Source organism: Gobio gobio (assembly GCF_949357685.1).
Source record: "Gobio gobio genome assembly, chromosome: 15".
Taxonomy (NCBI): domain Eukaryota; kingdom Metazoa; phylum Chordata; class Actinopteri; order Cypriniformes; family Gobionidae; genus Gobio; species Gobio gobio.
In genome coordinates, this window is record NC_137108.1 from 27,796,801 (window position 1) to 27,819,410 (window position 22,610).

The 22,610-nt window shown below is 36.5% G+C and overlaps 1 protein-coding gene across 11 annotated transcripts in view; it reads right to left on the minus strand.

The window, feature by feature from the left end:
* Positions 1 to 918: 918 nt before the first annotated feature.
* fxyd6l (FXYD domain containing ion transport regulator 6 like) overlaps positions 919 to 22,610 on the minus strand; it is a 30,755-nt gene continuing 9,063 nt past the window's right edge. The window contains exons 1-10 of one of the 11 annotated variants that reach the window (XM_079837019.1): positions 13,052 to 13,320; positions 11,743 to 11,799; positions 11,485 to 11,511; positions 8,944 to 8,970; positions 8,476 to 8,499; positions 7,378 to 7,452; positions 6,780 to 6,813; positions 1,604 to 1,635; positions 1,486 to 1,522; positions 919 to 1,386 (exon numbers count right to left, since the gene is read on the minus strand). In XM_079837019.1, coding sequence (XP_079693145.1) covers positions 1,512 to 1,522; positions 1,604 to 1,635; positions 6,780 to 6,813; positions 7,378 to 7,452; positions 8,476 to 8,499; positions 8,944 to 8,970; positions 11,485 to 11,511; positions 11,743 to 11,794 — 282 coding nt within the window. In that variant the 5' untranslated portion in view covers positions 11,795 to 11,799; positions 13,052 to 13,320 and the 3' untranslated portion in view covers positions 919 to 1,386; positions 1,486 to 1,511. Of the gene's footprint in view, positions 1,387 to 1,485; positions 1,523 to 1,603; positions 1,636 to 6,779; positions 6,814 to 7,377; positions 8,055 to 8,475; positions 8,500 to 8,943; positions 8,971 to 11,484; positions 11,512 to 11,742; positions 11,800 to 12,342; positions 12,466 to 13,051; positions 13,349 to 22,610 lie in introns of those variants that run through there. The other 10 variants (XR_013818041.1, XM_079837024.1, XM_079837023.1 and 7 more) reach the window with 10 other exon arrangements.

Consider the following 22,610-nt stretch of genomic DNA (forward strand, 5'->3'; position numbering starts at 1 on the left):
TAAATACAGTTCTATATATAAATTAATATATAAGATTAACTAATTTAATGTTGTTTTATTTGTTTCATTATTTATTTATTGATTTTAGTTGCACTTGGTCAGAACTGTTTCAAAAGTAGTTATCTGCATGATGCCTGCTGCCTTTGGGCTCAGTGATGTTGAATTTAAGATTATACAACAGTTTCAGGTTATGTTTTAGTGTTGGTAACATGTCCTACATTGCCTCACACAAACTTAATCGTCCCACATTTGGTTTGTTTGATGGTGGTCACCCTAGTAGCATATTATCGAAAACTAAACGCCGACCTCTTATTTAGCCTACATGTGATTGTAATGTCGTTTGGGTAAAAAAAAAAAACCCCAGCGAAGAATAATTGGCCAACGCTTCAAGAATACAATGTATTTATCATTATACATCTGTAATCAAGTTTACTTTTCCCCTATGGATTTCCCTATCAATTTATTTTTAAAGTGTTCCCTTAGCATTTTCCTTGTTCTTCAGGCTGATAGTTTCACAATTTTCTTTCATTTGGGAGTCCTCATCCCCTCCCGTGCCATTTGTATTAGCATTTGTTGTCGTAGTAATGGCTTTGAATCGCAAGATGGCGCCAACTTGTGGTGATTTGAAAGAAAAAAGCGCGAATCAATACGACACGCAGTTGTGTTGTTATGGGCAACATTCATTCTACAGACCAATTAGAATTAAATATTCCAGAGACCCACAGATTTTTTTTTTTCATAATCTAAATACTGAAATCATCGAAACAGCTGCAAGATCAAACTAGTTATACTAATATTACTAATAACAGGGTCAACTATTTATAACGCACTGAACACGAGAGACAGACCAGGGCAGATGCCAAGAACAAATCTTGCATAACTGTTAGCCTACATCATTTTGCCGATGACACTTAAACAGACATTCCATAGAAATCACTTTATTTTCAACTACAGTGTACAGCTTTATGGTTAATTCTGCAAAGTGACAAAACTGGAAGGACAATTTACAAAATATATAAAATGCCTGCTATTTCCTTTAGCTACTGAGCACGAACACATAGGCCTGCTATACTACACATTTCATAAACTTTACCAGAACTGAAATGCACATGACACAAAATTGGCACAAATCTCACAGATAACAACCTGCTGAATTAGCTAAACTATGGTAAAGTAGTTCTAGCGGTGTATCAACAGTTTTATTGAAACATTTTTTTTTTTACTTTTCGATTTAAAAAGGAGCACTCATTGTATCCAAGAGACAAAGAAATATTGCCATATACATTTAAAAAATTGTGGTAAACACTAGCACTATAACCTCAAGTGACCCTTTCTTCTTCCAAATGGCCAGTTTTGATTACGATTCGTCTCAAGAAGCCATGCTTTCTGTCAAAAGGAACCAAAGGACAGCAATGATATACAGTCCTAAACATTTATGCAGGATATATAACATCACAACAAATCCAAAAGAGGAGGCAGTGTCACCTGTTTCTCCGTTCCCTCTGTTTACTTTATTTTGCACCTGCAATAAATAAAAAAAACACAGTGAATATCTGTTTCTTTTTAAAGTGTCATGAATCAAAATAAAACCGAACATTCTCACCTCTGGCTGCCTCTGTGTCAAGTCCCACTGGCCTGTGAAGCAGATAAAAAGACAACAAGAGCGACAAGTTAAAATATTTTTTTCTGAACAGCAGAGAAATAAATGGAGATTATACTGAAATGTATAATTATTGATCCGGGCTGCATTTCTCAAAAGCATTGTGAGCCAAGTTGATCGCAAATGGTTCTATAATCTACTTAGGTTTTGAAAAACGCAGTCTGTTATTGGAAGCGTTATTAAAGTCAGCATGAAAACAAAAATGATCAATTCTTGTTTTTGGAATATTGCAATATTCAATATAAATGAATTTGTGCCCTCTTCTTTAATCAAAATAATTTCCCCCTCCTTTCTGCAATGACATCTCTCTCTTCTCCGATGACGTGTTTACTGACCAGACAACCTGTCACTCACAAGTAGGGTTGCAAAATTACCAGGAACGTTCCAGAATTTTTGGGAAATTTACCGGAAAATGCAACCCTACTCACATGACAGCACAGCAATAGCAAACCACAACCCTCCAATCAATTCCTGATGGACAAAAGCAAGTCCTCCCCTACATTCTTTTCTCATACGAGAAGCAGTTTCTTTCCAACGTGTGTCACAATGGGGAGGAAAAGACCATTAAAACTTCTGTTTCATGCTGACTTTAAAAGGTGTGGTCACATTAGCGAAATCTCGGTGATAAAAAGGTCCATTGTCTTGTCAACAGTGAAGTAATGTATGAAGCACAGCTCACACAGAATTCAGTGTCAAAGCAATTCGCTTTCTGTTGGTCAACGGGACAAATCAGCAAGACCAACCAGGGGTGCATTTCCCGAAAGCATCGTTAGCCTACTATGTTTGCAAGTTCTGTCGTTATTAACATAATTCAAGGAGTCGGTGGTTCCTGAAACATGTTCCAGCAAACATTTACAGACAGCATCTCAAAGTTGTGCGGTTGGAACGACAGCTCTCGCCATGTGGTTAGAAATATAGTTTCTTATTTGCATGACATGTGGACTTAATTCTTATCTTGAGCAAAATCATCCAGATGACATTCAGTACAATCCCTTTTATTTTGAATGTACACACATATACATGTCATTTTAGTTTGTCAAAGCGCCGTTTTTGATGAGTGTGCATGTGCGTACATGCTCTAGTATGTAAGAAAGGGACTATGGGTATGTTTACACAACACTTTTCAACTGAAAACGGAAAACTTTTTAAATGCATTTTGCCTGTTCATTTATATGACAACAGTGCTTTGGAGGCCTGAAAACGCAAGCTTTTGAAAACGGGTTTCAAAGTGCAAGGTTTTGAAAGTGATGCCTTTAACGACTCCATGTAAACAAAAAAAACATGATTTTGTTAAAACGGTGACATCATGCACATGCGTATCACATGTTCGTGGGGTGTTTTTTGACAGGGACATCTCCAACTACTGGCCTGGCATGCACAATACAGCCTTTTTAGTAATTTCTTAGTTCTGATGAGTTGTGCTAAACTTCGATTCTTATTTAACCCTCTGGTGCTCTTCGTTTAGGGGCTTGCATTGATTGTCTTCCCGGTCATAAGTGACCGGACACCTAATAATTAAAATTCCTCCACCCAGTAAAACCAATGCAATTTATTTTTCTTCAATATTTTGTCTTTTTAATTTTGAGATGATTTAATGGTATTTTTTTAAATATTTATGCAATAATTATGGTCTATTTTTGCCATTGAAAATTATACAATTTTTTTTTTAAATTATTGCAGTATTTCAGGTTAAAATAAGAGACTAGGCCTTCAAAAAATCAATTTTTTTTGAAGGCAGATTAGCGCCCTCTTTTGGAATTATTTAAGAAATCATGCAACCAAGGGTGTAATCACTATAGGTTAGGGCTGTGCAATTAATCGAATTTCGATTTCGATTTTGCCTCCCAACGATCACCAAAATAGGACAATCGAGAAAAAACGATTATTTTGCCTTGCGTTCTGAATGAAACGCGCATGCGCTCATCCGCCCCTCCCGAAGCCACAAACTTTCTCAGATCGGGAGTCTCGTGTGCATATCATCCGCTGGAATTTAAAAACTCTGCGCGAGTAAAGATGGCAGAAGGAGGGCAGTTACAGCAGCGTTTGGTGAGCAAAAAAGGCAAAACCAACTCCGTTGTCTGGGAACAGTTTGGCTTCGAGGAATCAGACGACGAGCAGAAACGTGCTGCGTGCAAGATTTCCTACATGGTAGTGGCTGCAACGCAAGGGAACACCACGAATTTGTTTAACCACTTGAAAATTAAACACAGAGTGACCTTTGACAATCTAATAAAGAAACAAAAACTGACGAGAGCAGGGGTGCCGTGTAAACGTCCTTTTCCCCTCATATTTTTCAAATAATTCTCTCTTTGTAAACTTTGTTCAATGCATGCGAGTGCTGCCGTATGTTTGAATATGACCAGTCGTTTTCACCGTCGTCACCCGGGTTTAGTGCCTGAAGACGCGAATGAGAAGCCGCGCGCGCTGTGAGAAAATGTATCTGTATCTGATAATGTATCATCCGAGAGCGCGCACACGTCTCTCAGCGCGCAAATACTGAGTTCTCTTTCAAGTCTTGCTCTTGAACGGACAAACTCACACAAAACGTATGTCAACATGTCCATCTTGATGAGTATCCTAGCAGACATAGTCTGTATATGCCTTAAGTGAACTTTATACAGTCGATAAAGACGACGCATATCCGATCCGGATTGAATAGCTTTTGTAAGTTTAATAGGATTCATCTTTAATTTATGCACTCAAATATGCAATGTTATTTTACATTTGAGACATTTCTGTACCTGAAAACTAAGGTTAGACCTGAAAAGCATATCTAGCCGAACCATATTGTTGATCTTATTTATTTGTGATTATCATTTTTACGTGAAAACTTTTATACTTTGATTTGAATATATGTTATATTATTTATTTTAATAGTTCAAAAAGTACAACAAATGTTACAATTTCAATTGAATTGTTGAAAGGTGTATTTTTAATAAATACAACACATTCCCAAAGTCATGTGAAATAATCGTGTTACATAATCGTGATTTCAATATTGACCAAAATAATCGTGATTATGATTTTTTCCATAATCGAGCAGCCCTACTATAGGTCTCAATGGAGATGCTTAAGAATTCCCTAGTTCTCTTTTGAACACATTTATTTTTTGGATGGATTTGAATGAATATATATATATATATATATATATATATATATATATATATATATATATATATATATATATATATATATATATATATATATATATATATATATATATATAAAAATCTCAAAGACTATTTATTATAAAGTTTTAGATATTTTTTGTTTTTTTGTTAGAAATATAGATTTTTTTTCTGTGAATTTGTGTTTTTGCAGATTTCCCATTCATTTCCTATCGTGGTCATTTTTGACCGAAGAGCACAAGTGGGAGTATTTTTTTTACGACCACTTAGCATGCTCGAATCATGCCCTCAATTTTTTTGTGTGTTTACATACCTAATACTGGAAAAGTCACCAAGTTTCATATCATTCTGATGAAGCTGTGATCTTTAGAAATTCTAAATGTGGTTCAGTTTTTCATAGGTGTGTGTGTGTGTGTGTGTGTGTGTGTGTGTGTGTGTGTGTGTGTGTATAAGTGTGCATGTGCGTGTGTGAGTGGATGTGTCAATATCACACTCTTGATGTTTTAGAGTGTCACCCCTTCACTGCTGTGTACTTTTTTCAGCATTGTGGCTGATTTGTAGATTGTACACACAAATATTTCACAGAATTTTTGTGTTTTTGCAGATTTCCCATTCATTTCCTATGGTCGGTCATTTATGACCGAAGACAATGAACGCTACTTTTTTTTTACGACCAATTAGCATGCTCGAATCATGACCCCAATTTTTTTGTGTGTTTACATACCTAATGCTGGAAAAGTCACCAAGTTTCATATCATATTTTCCGGTCAGAAATGACCGAAGAGCACCAGAGGGTTAAACATTGTTTTTCAGGTAACAGGCCGTGGATATAAACACGCTTGTCCAAACGCAACTAGTTGAAACTTTGAATAATTTATTCTACAAAAAATGGGTTGCAAACGATGACAAAAACTGTTCAATAATTCGAAAAAACAACAAAGTTACATAAATATATTTTATTTCATATTATTGTTGTTAATATGCTTATGTTAATAATTCGAATTTTTGAAAGTGAATACGAAACAAAATAACGAAATAGAAAATCATGTAAATAACTGGCCAAAACTTATGGAAATGCCAATCAATGTTCTGAATTTCTGCAGCCCATTCACATGATCAAGACAAGAGAAGACTTTATTGATCCCGAGCTGGAGAAATTCGCTTGTTATAGCAGCTCCAGATACCACACAACATATGGCAAAAAAAACACAAATAAAAAATTAAGAAATGGAGAATAAGAGCATAATATATAGGCTACTAAATACAGATTGATGTGAACATTGCACTGGTCGCGAAAAGTGGCACGGTGTAGAAATAAATACATTTTATTGATTAGGACTGCACAACTTTCTATTGAAAGTTGCCAGAAAATATATGCCTATATGCCCTACGAGCACTCCCTCGGAGCATGTATTCTGTGCGGCTGGCAACATTGTCACTTCGTTAAGATCCTCGCTGAAACCAGACACATGAACATGTTGGTTTTCCTGTCACGAAACATGAAGACCGGAAAAAATTGTGGGTTTGTGCGGTTAAGATTTGTTGCTTCTTCAACCGCGGTAAGAAAAAAAATCCCATACCGTCACAGCCCTACCTCAGATACAGTGTCCATAATTTATAGCAAAAATCTGGCATTAATTCGATCTCGGGCGGATTAGTTAAAATAAGTTATTACTCCAACGCCAGCTTGAGATCATTAACCAATGCTGTTGAACGACAAATTTGAGACAATACAGTTTCGAGAATCAGTCGTGACTATCTAGTTGATTTCTTCAATGATGCATCACACCATGGTAAAGCAGCGTCGCTGTACGGGAACGCACCCCATATCCGTAGAGAAAACTGCTCGGGTAAATCTTTCACAGAAATTTCCAATTGTGTGGATTCCTATTTTCTTCCACGAAAATTGTCCGAACAATGATAAATTTGACCGTGACTTTAGCCTGAACATTCTGGTAAAATAAGCTTCATTCGTTTTCTTTTGCACTTACTTTGACTTCTTCCCTTTGCAGCGGCATTTCCGACCTATAGGAAACAAACCCGAAGTCAGACCCAAACCAAAGGTGGTTTATTATAACATACAAGTTGCACATAGCATTTTCCTGCAACATGCTGCTGTAACGGAGAAATTTCACATAGGTACACAACCAGATTACTGTCCTTATAAACAACTCATATGGTCTGTATAACAGTCAGCTTCTCCTTAGTTATTTATGTGGGCTGGTGGGGGTTTCAGAGTAAGAGAGTCAGGGGTTAGACTGGGTTGTCCCTGCACTGAAGGAACACCATAAGTAATGGTGCGGTGTTGGGTATCGTAGAGAGGTTTAAACTTAGAGGTTATGAAAGACATGCTGGCCTGCAACCAGTCTACCCTCAGTAACCGATATTTGTTTATCTGTGTGCGCGGATACACTTTTTAGACTAATATCAACAAAAATATACAGAAAGGTTTCTTTATCTAGAATATGTATGGAGGATCTATTTGAGGCCATGCTATAAGTAATGTTTCTGTAAGAAATGCAATAAATTTGCACCAATCCCATGCGTCACATGACATTTATTAAAACATATAGATAGTTTGGCACTCACTGACAATGAGGAAGATCCCCATCAAGAAGAGTATGACAGCAAAGATCATACCACCGATCCTCAGAGATTCATAATCTGGAAGGAGGATTCAGAAGACCAATTAGCAAATGCACAAATGAAGCATGTTTACATTTTGAGAATATGAATGACACATGAATTCAAATTAGAAACATTCCACATGAGATTAAAAAACATAAAAGTTGTACTATGACAAAACAATACACAAGTTAAGATTCACACAGAAATCAGCCCTTTTGTAGCAGGCGCACACGGAATCTGTGCCTGCAGAACATCTGTAGAATTGGAACAAACCAAATCACAAAGTTCTATGCATCCCCCACCCCTTTGTTTGCTAATATTTTTGATTCCCGTTTAGGCTTACAACTACCAATAAGTGCCTAACACTCAGTTTCATAAAACACATTTTAAATAAAAAACAGAATCCAAATTCTACTAAATTTCCCCTAAAATAAGCACAGAAAATGTGAAAAAAGATTGGCATATTCCGTTTGGGCCTGCTTACCAGTGTTAAGGCAAACACAATATGCACAAACAATAAAATCTCCCGAGCATAATGTAAAAAACTGAAGAATGACTTTCCTGAGACAGTCTGGAACCACTAAACTGCCATGTAGTGTACTTTGTAGTTTGCTTTCGAAGAAGGGCTCTTCTTTGTTCTTTTAATTATAAATGGGACAGATCATTTATATATCCAAGTATGGACAATGAACTGATCCAATGAAAATGGGATATCAGATTCTGATTGATGTGCGTTACAGAAGTTTAGTCCCGGGGTGAGTATTTTCCATCTACTTTGGAAAAACAGAAGGGGAAACGCAAATATCTCGGACTTCCCAGATGTTTCCTGAGCAGGGTGACGCACTTTGGCCCCAAAATCCCTTGCTAATACAACAGTACTCATCATAGTATGGGAAACATCAGTAACTCCCAAAATAAAATGACTGTACATTCAGAATACATTGATAACAAGGAGTACTAGCATTTTTCCCTATCAGCTTTATGAAGTCAACCAAGAGATTTCCTTAATCCATATAAGTATGTACACTGGCTAAGCAGCTAAAGTCCATCTATACTCACCATAATGAAATGGCTTGTCGTACTCTGGTGGGAGAAAAAAAATGAATGTCTAGAGTCAAAACTCGTTAAAGCAGTAGAAAAAAAAATCAGATACTGTAGCAATCAAAATGTAAAATATCAAGAGAATTTAAGACGATAATGACAGCATTCTAGTGTCAAAACGTAAAACGTGAAATCTAATTTATAATATTCTCTACCTATCTGCAAGCCATTTCTCAGATATATCCGAATGCTGTGGACAATGATACATACTGTATGGAATTTACTGTAAGAGGATAAAAGCTTTCTGACCGGTGACTCCATAATTTTTGCACACCAACTGTGAACTAAAAGCTTATAGTGTCAAACACACACCGTTTCAAGGCACACTATATTTAAACCTGGTCCAGCCTGGCTAAAAACAATGTTAATAAGCCAATAAGACGTTCAGTTAAATGTAAAATTGATTGTAGACTATAAAATGCTTACCGTGAACTTCATCCATTTTGGAAGCTGCTGGGAGAGAATAAGTTTCAATTAAAATCTAACCAAGCAAAAATGTTGTTTATGCCAGTCAAACTATTACGAACAAAACATTTAGATTACGTTCTTATTCTAAGTGCTTTCAGGGGGAAAACAATCTATTTAGTGCAATTTGAATTAATTTAGGACTTCTAAAATTCTAAAACGGCTTAATATAAAACTGGCAGCTAAACATTCCAGTGCACTACAGTCAGAGCTGGGTAGTAACTGATTACATGTAATCTGGATTATGTAATTTTCACAATGGCAGTCAAATATTCAAAATACATTGATTCTCCCTACTACTACTACTTATTTATCTTTAAAATTTTCCTTTCTAAAAAAAACGCCCACTGTTTTTAAAGGTTCAGAAGGTCTTCCAGGTTTGTGGAATTGCACAGACAGCCACTGGTCATGTGACTATCACTGAAATCTGACACCCATAGGATTTGATCACTGGATTTACACAAATCATTTCACTTTTAACAAGCGTTTTCTCAACATTGCATATCTAATCAACTCCGGATTAACACAGTTATTATTATTTGAATTACCACTCAGTTTCAGTGAGTAATTTAACCATGCATTAATGTCTTTGAAGGTTTTTGTCTTTCAAAACACATTAAAATGTACAAATTCATGTAATTTCATATTTACATGCAATGCAGGGATTCCCCAACTTTTTTGTCAGCTGAAATTTCTTTGACCTAATATAATTTACTTGAAGCACCCCCTGAGATTTTAATTGGTAGGTCATAATTTTATGATGTTTTAATTTTTTTTTAAATTAATTTTAAGTTCACGGTTCCCTGATGTCGGTTAATGGTCACATGACATACAGGCAAACAAATAAAAATAAATCTTTAAAAAAAGTTATTTTTATTGTTTTTAACATTTGTATGGGGAAACCCTGACAAATGTACTATTTAATGCACTTCATGTCATTGATAAAGAATGGAATACATTTTCTTTCTCTTTGTATTTTTATATCAATATGTTAAAGATTATTCTACTTAAATCAATGTGATAAACAAGTAAGGTCAAAAGGAATCCAAAAGTAATCCAAAAGTAATCAAATTATGTTATGTAATGTAATGGATTACGTTACTAACTACAATTGTCGTCATTTAATTTGTAATCAGTAACCGATTACAATTTATAAGTAATCTACCCAGCTCTGAATACAGGTGTTAACACACTATGGGTGCACACTACATTTCAACAGTAAACATGTTTGGACACAGACACACATAAAACAGTTAAAATATGGCAGCAATATCTTCAAAAAGCATGGGAACAAGCATGGAACACAAGAGAAATGCTGACACTGTGACAGCCAACCTGAATCGCTTAATTTCATTATGCTAGATTAAAAAAATATATATATTTTTAAACTATTTTAAGCACTTCTCTCTGAAGACACCTTAAATCGCTATATTCTTCACCATCAATGAAACAATTTTAAAAAATCTCTCCAAAAGTTCCCTAGAGAATGAAACAATATTTCTCTAATATTTTGACATGTTTATTAAGTTCTTCTCAAAGACTTTTTATTAGAATTATTTATTACTTTAGAATTATGTGATCATTTAAGGTCACAATTTTACCAGTGGAATAATAATAGAGCTAGATGTTTTTAAAGAGTCTTTTCAGAGAAGCTGCTCTCTGTAAACAAAAATGTTGAAAGCATCGCTCCAAATCTCCCATTAAACATTATGAATGGTCTCACTAAGACTTTGGTTATCCATAATGATCTCTCGCTCACTCTCTCTCACTCCAACCCTTTCAAAAACAATGGACAAAGCATTGATGCAAAGCTTTGTACAAAAAACTATTGCATGCATGATTATGTGTGCTGTATTTACATGAGTGCACACTGGCCAGTCTGGCTAAAATTGTGCTGTATTCAAATGTTTGTTTTGGCAGCAGCACAAAATAAGTGTCTGAGAGTCTGAGAATGTAACAGTTCTCCCATAAATCCAAAGGATTAGCCTGATTCACAGTACTGAATCTTTTAAAAGTGGACAAATCTCAATAGAAAACATTCCAACAGCAATACTTAAAATTGTCCAAGGTCAATCAATCGTAAGTAGTCTCATTTTGTTTAAACTGGATGGAGTAGCAGAACAGCACATACCCAAGGTTAGGTACAACATGAAACGCATTGGCACATGAAAAAGTCTGAAGCCTTGTGGTGCGAGAGTAGTGTTCCTTCATGAGCTTTTCAGAAAAACCCTTCGGGGAAAGGTGTAATAAGCAGAAACAAGACACGGTGGAATCGTTTGAGAAACGTGCCAACAATATGTAAAGCCAAAACTGCACAAACTGCTCCAGCAGCAGAAAAACAGGCAAGTGCAACTGCTGCAGTCAGGTTTTATTAAACAAAAATAAACAGAAAAGGCCTTGATACAAGTCAGCGTCAAACAGAAGCACAGAAAAACTTGAAATTCAACTTTGTTTATCACTCACATCGCAGTGCATCACTAACCCTCTAGTCTAAACACTTACCTGGCATTTCCCTGCCAAAAGCTGATCCTGCATAACATACACACATACCGTTAATCTCTAAAGGAAAGTCTATGCAGGACTATAACACTTAATATATTGTTCGATCTAATTACATTCTTCAACAGTTTTTTTAGGAAGACTTCTAGTTTATATAAAAACAACAGTAGAGAAGGTGTCTGTAAGCCCATAAAAAAATAAATGTATATATATATATATATATATATATATAAAATAAAGAACAAAAGCATCAGCACTCACCCAGAGCTGGAGCGAAGTAGGACAAAAACACTGCAGCAACACAAAGTTCCATCTTGTCTGAAAAAAAAAAAAAAACACGCAAGTGTGTGAGACACTGGGCTGTCTTGAATGCATGTAAAATTTCACACGCACACTTCAGTTCTTGTGGGAAGCTTTCAAAACCTGACTAAAGTCGTCTCACTTCTCTCATATTACTTGAAAAGTGTCAAATGGAAGTTTTTAATTTGACCAATTAACAAATCACTTCAAGCATGAAGAGAAATCCTGGCAGTTGACTTTGTTTGTAGGACAAGTGTTGTCTTTTGTATTACGATTAAACAATAGACGTCCACAGAAAAAAATAAAAGGTGATTTCAACTAAATGGAGCCTTTAAGACACGGTCTAGGAGCTGAAAATGACCTGCACAAAAAAAGATTCGTTCCCAGCATGTTTGTCTCCTGTTGCTAACGGCAAAAGGGCTCTATTTTTGGAGGACCACCTAAAAACGGTGGTATAAGGAGCCCAAAGAAACATGCCTGTTGGGTGTGGCATTTCGGATAACATTTGGTAAGTGGCTGACAGACATAAGTGTTTGTTTCAGCTCTAACTCCAAAACATACCAGATAATGCCAATCTCAAACCCACTTAAATACACCGTCTGATAAGCAATATTGCTCTGCGCCTTCAGGTGGTCTCTGAACATTAAAACCCAATTCATTTGTTTACAGAAACCACAGTAAAGTACAGTTATTGTACAGATGTGCCACTAAAATATTTCTCCACAGAATAAATATTGAGGAGGAGGAGTCCTTACAATTCTGACACCAAGACACAGTACCCCCTCCCCCATTTAATCCATCCGTGGGGTTTTACTGAATTGTTTGGTGGTCACAGGAAAGCTTTCTCTCCATTAACATAGGAGATTACTAACGTAATCCTATAGCACAGTAAAACTTCTTCGGAGTAGGTGATTTACAACGTGGTCTGCAAAACAACTCTCAAGGAGTGGTAATGTGATATAGATGATCACGTGCTCCAGCTGCCGATTTAATCAAGACTGCATTCTTGTAAATGCTAAACAAAGAAAGAGCAAACATCTAAAAGATGCATTAAAAGGCTGCGTGTATATAAACGGCACGTGATATTATAAATCACCTGTTTTTGTACAAATCACAATATCGTGCAACAGAACAACAAAATCACACTTGCAAAAAATAAGCATTTACAAAGAACCATGTGGTAGTTATGCAAGAAATATTTCGTTAACAGAAGTAATATTTGAATTAACTTATTTTTAAAAAAAAACTGCACAGCGCGTGAAAGTCTTACCAGCTCGTCACTGCTCAACACGAGAGGGAAAAAAATCCAGTTTTAACGAATCCCTGAGGCAAATAAGAAGCAATCGCTCGACGAAAGTAACGGTAAAATGTCTACAGAATGAGTGATATGGTGATTTCTAAAATCTATCAAAAGTCTAATTTCTTCTTATTCAAGTTTTAAAAAGCTATTTCTCAAACTGTGCGCTGCCCGTAGTCCTAGTTGTGGACATCACACACGTACATGTAAATATTTTGTGATGTTCGAACGCGCGCCTGTGTAGCGGAGCTAGACTCCTCCCCAACTCTCACGGAGTCATCATTGCTTCATACCATAGACCTCTGACCTATAATAGGTTGAGGCAGTCAAGGGATCGACCTTTAAAGGATTTTCAATTGGAAAAATTTAGGGTGCAACCATCACAGAGACGTCTGGAAGATGTAGGCTATTGAGGGCGTTTGCACATATGCAATGTCTCCAAAACGTTGCCTGTGAGGACACTTAGAATATGCTCTTAAAGTTACCATGAAATCAAAATTGACAGTTTTTATTTTTTTAATGAAATATTGCATTATTTATTATAAATGGTTTATCCGGGGCACTTTTTTTAAATTCATGTGCCCTCATAATGCATGGTTTCCTATGGAAGCTTATTTCCGCTACATAATTTAAAATGTATAATTGCGCATTTTTTACTTGCAATTGCTTTTTCTGTCAGAATTGTGCGATATTAGCAATTGCGAGTTATGTCATATTGTGAGATATAAACTCACAATTGCTAAATTCAGAATTGTGGTAGCTACTCCCAATTGAGAGAAAGAGAGTCAGAAATGCGATCCATGGAGGCCCCACCTCGCAACTTACAGGACTTAAAGGATCTGCTGCTAACATATTGGTGCCAGATACTACAGCACACCTTCAGGGCTCTAGTGGAGTCCATGCCGCGACGGGCCAGGGCTATTTTGGCAGCAAAAGGAGGACCAACACAATATTAGGAATGTTTTGTTTAATAATAATGTTTTGCCTGATTCTGTGTATATACACAATATACATACCATACTTTTAAAACCCATCAATCGCTAACCTTTTTTTTTTAGTTTGACTGTTTATGAGTTTCTTTTTGGGGAGGGGGTTCAAATCTTGTGGTAAAAGCCCCAACTCCCCATAACTGCATGTAGCCACGATGGCCATTCCTACTGGAGGGATACCACATATTTCAATATCTGAAATATGTGGTATCCCACATATTTCTGCATGTTTCAAGGCAGTTCCACTGCCTTGAAACATGCAGCATTATTCAATATGTTGATGTAAGCAGCTCCTCCCCTTTTTTAAAACAGCCAATAGCGTTTCGTTAATATCACAGTTTGACTAGAGCCTTTCTGTTTGGTGAAGCCACAGTTTCCTCCTAATCTCTAACCGTTTATCATAATCTCCTCCATATCGCTTTGACATAAAGCATTCTGTGCAGAATTTAAATGGGTCCAATATGTTTCGTTGTCCGCGCCGACTTGCGCACATGGGCGTGGTAGTGGGGGGAAAAGTGGACCTGACTACCCAGGGCCCCGTCTAGGGAGAGGAGTCTGGAATATATTTTAACATGGAACATGGGGGCCCATCAGGACTGCCTATGCATAGGGCCCAGGATTTTGTGCTACACCCCTGCTTGCGCATATGATCTGCTCTCGTGTCTCTAGTCTAGACCAGAGGTGTGTGTGTTGCGGCGGTGCGCGTGAAACTAAACTTCATTCGCCTCAACTGAAAGCATATTTACATCTGAATCGTTTTCGATCGCATATATAGTGCGCTATGCGCCGTTCACCATGTAGAAAATAGTAAACGTGTGAACAACTGACCGATTTCAGTCGCATCTTCAGCGTCTATTTATAGTTTAGGGGTCGGCCACGGGATGTTTCAGATTCTAGAGAGCATTAGATTGGACAGAAGATGTGATGAGAAGCTGAAGTCCGCAGTGATGTCATAATCTGTGATCCATATTAACGGAAGTGAGAGACTTATATCTCCTAAATGCTAATTTTGTCATAGTTTTGGAACACACCAGCTTATTCCTAACCTTAAGGCTAACAGTCATACTAAAAGCTAAAAAACTTGTGATTTAAGATTTCAGGGGGCCTTTAAGTGTGATGTCACGCATTACTATTTTCAGGCCCAAAGACTCATATCCCAGAAGCAAGCAAAAAATGGTGCTAATATTGTCACGGACACACCTGGCTCCACTGTCACACCCACACTGCGCTCACTAGCACCTGTTCTAATCCGTTCTAATCACTGGCACCTGTTCCTCATCACCAGTATAACAAAATCACACACCTCTCAATCACTCATTGTCTGGCCTTGAATGTGAAAACAGACTCTTTACCTACTCTACTTACCTTGTGAATCCTGAATATCTCCATCTCTTCTGTGAACTCCTTTGTGCCTGTGTTATTGTGGGAAAAGTGTTACCTGTAAACTCACCCAGGTGTGTGCTCCATCCAGACTCTTCAGCCATCAACACCACTCACCGCCAGTGAAAAAACCACAAATGATCCATCGGCTATCACTCTAGTAACTCTTTATCTACCATTTACTCACCTGCATAGTCCCATTATTTCATCTGTGCATTAAACTACTGTTTGGGTTCGCTAATCTGTCTGTGAGTCTGATTTTTTCGGACAAATATACACTCGCTACCAAAAAAATCATGATCCTAACTTTTTTTCTCTGGCAAGTGGGGCACAATCTAACGGGGGGCTATTTGTAACACACTTGTTTTAAATACTTCCACGCATGCTAGCAGGACAAAACTGTATTTAGTAGCTGACATAACACTATATAGAGACAGGAAAAATGTTTTGCCAAATACAACATTTCAACATATCCATCAACTACTGATGAACACTATTGATTAATCACTCAATAATTGAATTATCACTCAGAGAGTCATTTAATCATGTATTGGACCCATGTCTTTCAAATGCATTAAAAATGAACTAATTCACATAATCGGCTGTTTTCATGTAATACAAGGATTCACAAACTTTTTGACCCATTTACTTGAAGTACCCTCTGAGATTTTAAGGTAATAAGTTAATAATAAAGTCAATGATCTACATTTGCAAGTCAGGTAATGATCACATGCCATCTTTTTTAGTAAGGTTTTAGGTAGTAAGTTTTATTTTGATTAATTTTAATTTAATTTTTAAATTAATTTTATTTCAATGTAACAATTTTATAATTTAATTAGCTTTTCATTAAACTCACAAACACCCTGCAGTTCTTTCACGAACCCCAGTGTACGAAACCCTGACTCAATGTTTAATGCACTTTATGTTGTTGATAAATAATGGAATATATTTTCTCTCTTTGTATTTTATATCAATATGATACAAGATTATACTATTCAAATCAATGTGATAAATGGTTTAGGTCAAATCTAAAAGTACTCAGATTAGATTACCTAAAATGTGTAATGTAATGGATTACATTACTAACTATAGAGCTCCGGAGGTCTATAGTATGGAATCAGTAACGGACTACAATTTGTAAGTACCCAGCACTGCATTTAATCGAGTGAAACCGCTTCTCAAACAAGAAAAAAAATAATAATAATAATTGGACGGGACTTGATCTTGTCCATTGGGTATTAATTGGATCATTATGGTTTACTATTGCTGTGATCAAGCACCCACGAAAAAAAACAAGATATTCATTCATTAGCTGGGTTTCTATCCAAACGTGAAGCGAATCTTTCCAAAGTTTGCAAAAATTATTCTGTTTGCTCAGTTTATTTAAATGAAATAAGAGAAAACAACACAAATCTTTAGTTTGACGCAATTCAAATGACAAGTAAACCTAAACCATTTGTGTTGGGACTACATGATTATTTCTGTTGCATTGACTGAAACTGGGCAGTGGATTTCTAGTTCCCAGCATGCTTTGCATAGGGATGGATCAAGAGAGTAAATGCTGAAATTAAGTGCTGTTTAATGTGTTTTTTAGTGAAGGGAAAGACCAGTTACAGTTTGATGTTCAGTTATATTTGACATTTAAAAGAGTTTATGTTATGTCAATTTTTGAGGTTACCATTATCGTGAAGTGTAGACCTTGTAGTTAGGCTGTGGGTGGCTACATGAAATATGATGTTCTCAATGAGTTGTAACAGTACTAATGCAAGTGATTGGAATGGATTTAATTCTAATTTATCTTTAATTGGACTCCATTTTATCATAATCTCGTATTTAGGATAGAGTGCCAATTGGTTATTTGGTCATTTATATTTAATAGTTAGTCACACATTTAATCATTCTGTTTTAACCTTTTGTTTCAATTATACCGTTCCGTACTAGAGATCGTTAATAATTACAGAGTAATTCAGAAAGGATCTAAAAAAGGTAACAATTTATTAACAGTCAGGTAATGTATAATGCCAATTACATAATCATTTCAAAGATAATTCATACATAATATCAAATACTTTATAGCAAAGAATAAGATATTGATACCTGACTTCTGAATATTACATAACACAGGAGCGTCAAGACGCTCCGCGTTACGGGCCAACCTCGTTACAGTATCGCCCCCCCGAACTCACTGCTACATCGCTTTAAGTAGCTCAGACCAGACCGAAACCTCTTTCAAATGGAAACATCTGATAACAAAAGTTCTCTAAGCTCTAAAAACTCTTATCTTCTTGTATACTTCTGTGGGGACGAGATTTGTGTACCAGTCGCACTGAGACATTTCAAACGATATCAAACACATAATACTGTATAGTGAGAATTGACATTTAAATCATACAGATTTTGGGTGAATTCTAAGTGATCTCTCAGCATGAAGTGGAATAAGATGGGGGAAATTCAGGGGAAGGGAAATACATAAATTAAGGCCATTCTCAGTTGATTCACTCAGTGGGACGTCGTCTGTGAAAAGTGTCCTTTGTCCTCCACCAGACAATCTCGCATTATGCAAGTTTTCACAGTCTTTCAGTCCGCCTCTTGATCAGTTGGGTCAAACCCACACACCAGTATCACCAGGTGTGTGTAGCTTGGGCTCAGCAGGTGGGTGATTGTGTTCAGGTGTTCTACCTGTGGTTCAGCGCAGCATGTGGGCACTGTTCATTGAATCAGTCTGGGACCTTGTGACGTGTTGTTCAGTTAACGTGTCATTCTTTCGTAGAGAAACTTCTGCTTCTGGAACACCTTTCCGATGATAATCTGACCCTCTTTGTACAATTCTCTCACCTCCAACGGTGTGGTTATTTGGGCAGACTTCGATAGGTGGAAGGCTTCTCCATAGTTACACGCTGTTTTGCGTGGGACACCTGAACACTGATGAACTTAAAGAAATTACAGTTTTAACAAAACAGGTCAAACAATGATAAATTAAATAATAAATATGTAATTCAACATACAATACAATTTGAACGATCCTCCTTCTCCACACTTTTAAACAATGTGGCGGTACTTCCGCCCACGTTCGGCGTGACCTTTTCAACGTACGTTACGTAATGCCTGGTTCGTTGCAGACCAGCAGATCAATTGTGGTTAAAAAGTATAAACATTTGAATTTTTTTTAGAAAGTAAGAGATTTTTTTTTCGCTAGATAAGACCCTATTCCTCAGCTGGGATCGCGCAGTACCAATTGAAGCACTTCAAAGCTCTTTGAAACTGTATTGATGTGGATGTTCAACATATAGGTTGCAATTGAAGTCCATTGTGTGGAGAAAAATCATGAAATGTTTTCCTCAAAAAACTTCATTTCTTTTCTACTGAAGAGAGAAAGACATGGACATTTTGTATGAGATGGGTGTGGGTAAATTATCAGGATATTTTCATTTTGAGGTGAACTAATCCTTTAAATGGCTGTTAAGATTTATTCTCAATTGAAACAAGTAGGGGCTTGGTCCCGGAAACAGTATCCATTATGTCACAACTTAACAAGCAGATTAATGTAATCACATTCAGAAGGCAAAAATAACAAATCAGATTTTGTGTGCTGACAGCCTAGATCTTGAGTAGGCCTAGTGGCCTGAAGCCATGGGAGGCAAATGACGATAATGAGTGGCTGTTTACGAGCCTCTCCCAAAATTCCACAAATTCCAGAGATAGCGTTTTTGCTCAATTCCCAGGGGCTTACACAAAATCTTGAAGAGCTTGAAACTCCTTTTTCTGAAGGGAGTATGGTTGTACTGTGTCACGCCGCTCCTTTTGACTAAAGGGGAGTAAAGTGTTCTCATCTTTTACAGGAACATCCCTTTTAAAGCCACTGCATTTGTTGCATCAAGAGATTGCTGCTATTGTTTGTTTTTTAAAGGACCAATGGTCCGTTTTTTACGAGTGCATAATCAGTCTGTTGTTAAACAGTGATGCTCATGGTGGCGCCCTTCAACTAGTGTGGGTCTGTGACAGAACTGGGCAGAAAGTAATGAATGTACTTACACTTTTTCAACGCTGCGGTGCAGCAAAACACCCAGCTGGATGTCTTCCTTTTGAATAACTAGTGAGTTACAAGCAGAAATATGTTCGTCTTTCATCAAATAATCACTAGGCAGCTCCTGCCAAAGTTCAGTTCTGAAAAGGATGACCACTAAAAAGACACAACTTTGTAAAGATTTTAAAACCCTTCTTCCCTTAAGTTGATTATATCTGTAGGATATGTTTGTATATATTTCACAGTAATAGTGTGCATTGCACTGGCTAATATGGTCTTCAACTTACATTGATATCCAAAGCAAATTCTTTATGAAACCATTGATGCCAATAAAGAAAGAGTATCCCATTGTAGAGCCTATTAGCAGATAGATATTCACAATAGATGTAGACAGAACATATATCAGATAGATATTTACAAGGTATTCAGTGAGGTAAAAAAAAAAGCTACAAATTAAAGTATTTGGCTGTTGTTGTTTTTTAAATAGCCTACTATTCATTCCAAACCCCCCAAAAGTGCCCTGTTCTACGCCGAACAAATCATTTTTTATTATTCTACCAATATGATTGAAGTATTCATCTCATGACTGGACAGCATTTAAAAAAATTTAAAGTACTATTCATCATTGATGTATAAAATATTTTCCTGGGGCAATATAGTAAGTTAAATGTAGTATATCCTGCATTGTTTTATACTATAGCTTTAGTGTATAGTAATACACTCCACTGCTCCCACAGTGAATACACGTTAAAAAGCTTATAAATTAGAACAAGATCAGTGTTGTTTTGTTTCCAGAATGCAGGAGGAGGTCAGTGTCGACAGCATCTCACTCCAGAAATAGGCTGTGACGTCAGAGCGTGAAACGAGCAGGTGTGCCCTTGTCAGATGCTGGGTCATTGTTATAACAGCATTGTGTAAGTGTGCATGTCTTTGATAATGTGTCACAGGTGAAGCTGCTGGAAATTACTTTCTATCTCTTCCCAATGTCAAGGTCCACTGGAGTGAGACAGAGGGCAAGATAATAGCAAATCTTTTGGCATTTACAATATACCATCATTTTGTTTTGGATTGCCATACAACAAACTTCTTCAATTTCAACAGACAGTTATAAAGGTCAAAATGAAAACAGCAATATGAAGCAGACACCATACAATGATCTATGTTCATTATGAGATGTGACATCTTAAATTCCAGTCACTCTCTGTCCTGCAGCAAGAAGACTGATGGAGTGCAGACTGATGTAATGCTTCAGTTTAAGCAAAAGCAGCAGAAGGACTGGGATACATATGCGCAGTGACCAGAAGTAAATGGCACTTATGTAACCCAACTCTGAGATACAGAGTACACGCATTACCGCTCCATGGATAAATTCCCTAAAGACCTTTTCGGTTTTCCATGCCACGGAGCAGACAATAATGAATCGTTTTTTACATATAGGTGAACAAGCAAAACCCCTAGACTTTTCCCATATGAAGAAGAACCCATGATTATCCATTTAAAAAAAAAAAAAAAAAAAAAAACACCCCTACCCACTTTATCCTCAAACCCACACGTTAGTTTAACAAACCCACACCATATTTAACAACATTCTTTCCTGTACACACACACACACACACACACACACACACACATAATGTCAAAGATTTACAGCAAATAATATAAACCTTACTTTATTTTATAAACCAAAACCATGTGACCATTGAAACACTGATCAATAATAAATAAAATATTTAAAAGTAAGTCATAATTTATTTTAATAATGTATTAATTTTTTTTTTTATACTTGGGTCACTCATTTTTGTGGATCATTAATCATTTGGCACAAAATCTGACTACTACTCTTTTACATATCATTTTACATAATCTTTTCAAAAATGTTAAACCTAAGTTCAAGCCTAACAGCAATCAGACAGCAATTTGCTACATTTCTACAGTAATAACGTATTAAAATTCCAAATCTAAAAAAATTAAATACGATCAAAACAATTAGATGATGTAGCTGAACACACACATAGGTGTTAGTCTTTCCTACATTTTCCCCAATGAAACTGAATAATTTTGTACTGTAAAGTAAACATGAATAAAATGTAACAAACTGCAGTGAATTACAAACAGTTTAAAGTGTCATTCTTGATTTGTAAAGAATTTTTTACTAAAGACATCGTGTAATGCTACCCTTTGTTAGTGATTTTTAGGTCATTGTTTTATGAGTGACAAAGTGTGTTTGTTGGCTGACAAACTTAGCTATTGTTATGGAAGAATAAGTTGATTTGAAATGTATGAAATGTTTTGGAAGTTGTAGTGCATTTTGAATGTGAATAACTGCTTGCCAAGCTGAAAGTTGGAAAAGAGAACTGTGTGAAGAGTTTGGAAAAAGTGACCCAAAAACTGTAACCAAATATAAAATAAAATATTATTATATAATCTGAGTCCTTTTAGATGCATTCCACAGGAAATATTTGCTGACTTGTTTTTGGCCTACATAAACAGGTACAGTAATTTGTGGTAAACACGAAACACACTTGGTTTTTAGGGCTCTTGATGGTGTAACACTCAAATCCGTAGAGTATTCTTAGAGCCTCCACTGAGAAATTGCTGCCTGCATCTTTGCAAAACGTCTGAATAATTGAACAAATCCACAAGACCTTAAAGCTACAGGAGACATTCAGAAGCCCTAAGCCAGCAGAGAAAGACCTGAATATTTCACTGACCTCTGAAACCAGCATGAACCAATCCCATCACCACTATGACAAGAACTTCGGCAGCAGATGTGTAAAATCTCCCTCACTCAAAAACACAAATCAACAAAAGTCCATACAGATCAAGTATGATATGGTGGTTACAAGTTATATACTTCTGAATGGATATGTTTTGATAGAAGTGCTGTGTACACAGTTTTCAGTGTTAATGAAGCAAAAAAAAAACTTAGATAAACGTCTGATGTGTGCGGTTTTCATAATCTGAAGGATAATTAGAGGCATTTACAGATGTGAGATGGAGGTGGTCAGCAGCAGTGCTGTTTGGCAGATGTCAGCATTCTTACATAACCCACCTTACATAAATCTCCAGCATTGTTCCTATTAGGAGTCTTGAGACTAACTCATTAGGAGGGCGAGTTGATTAATGCTGTAGCAATGGT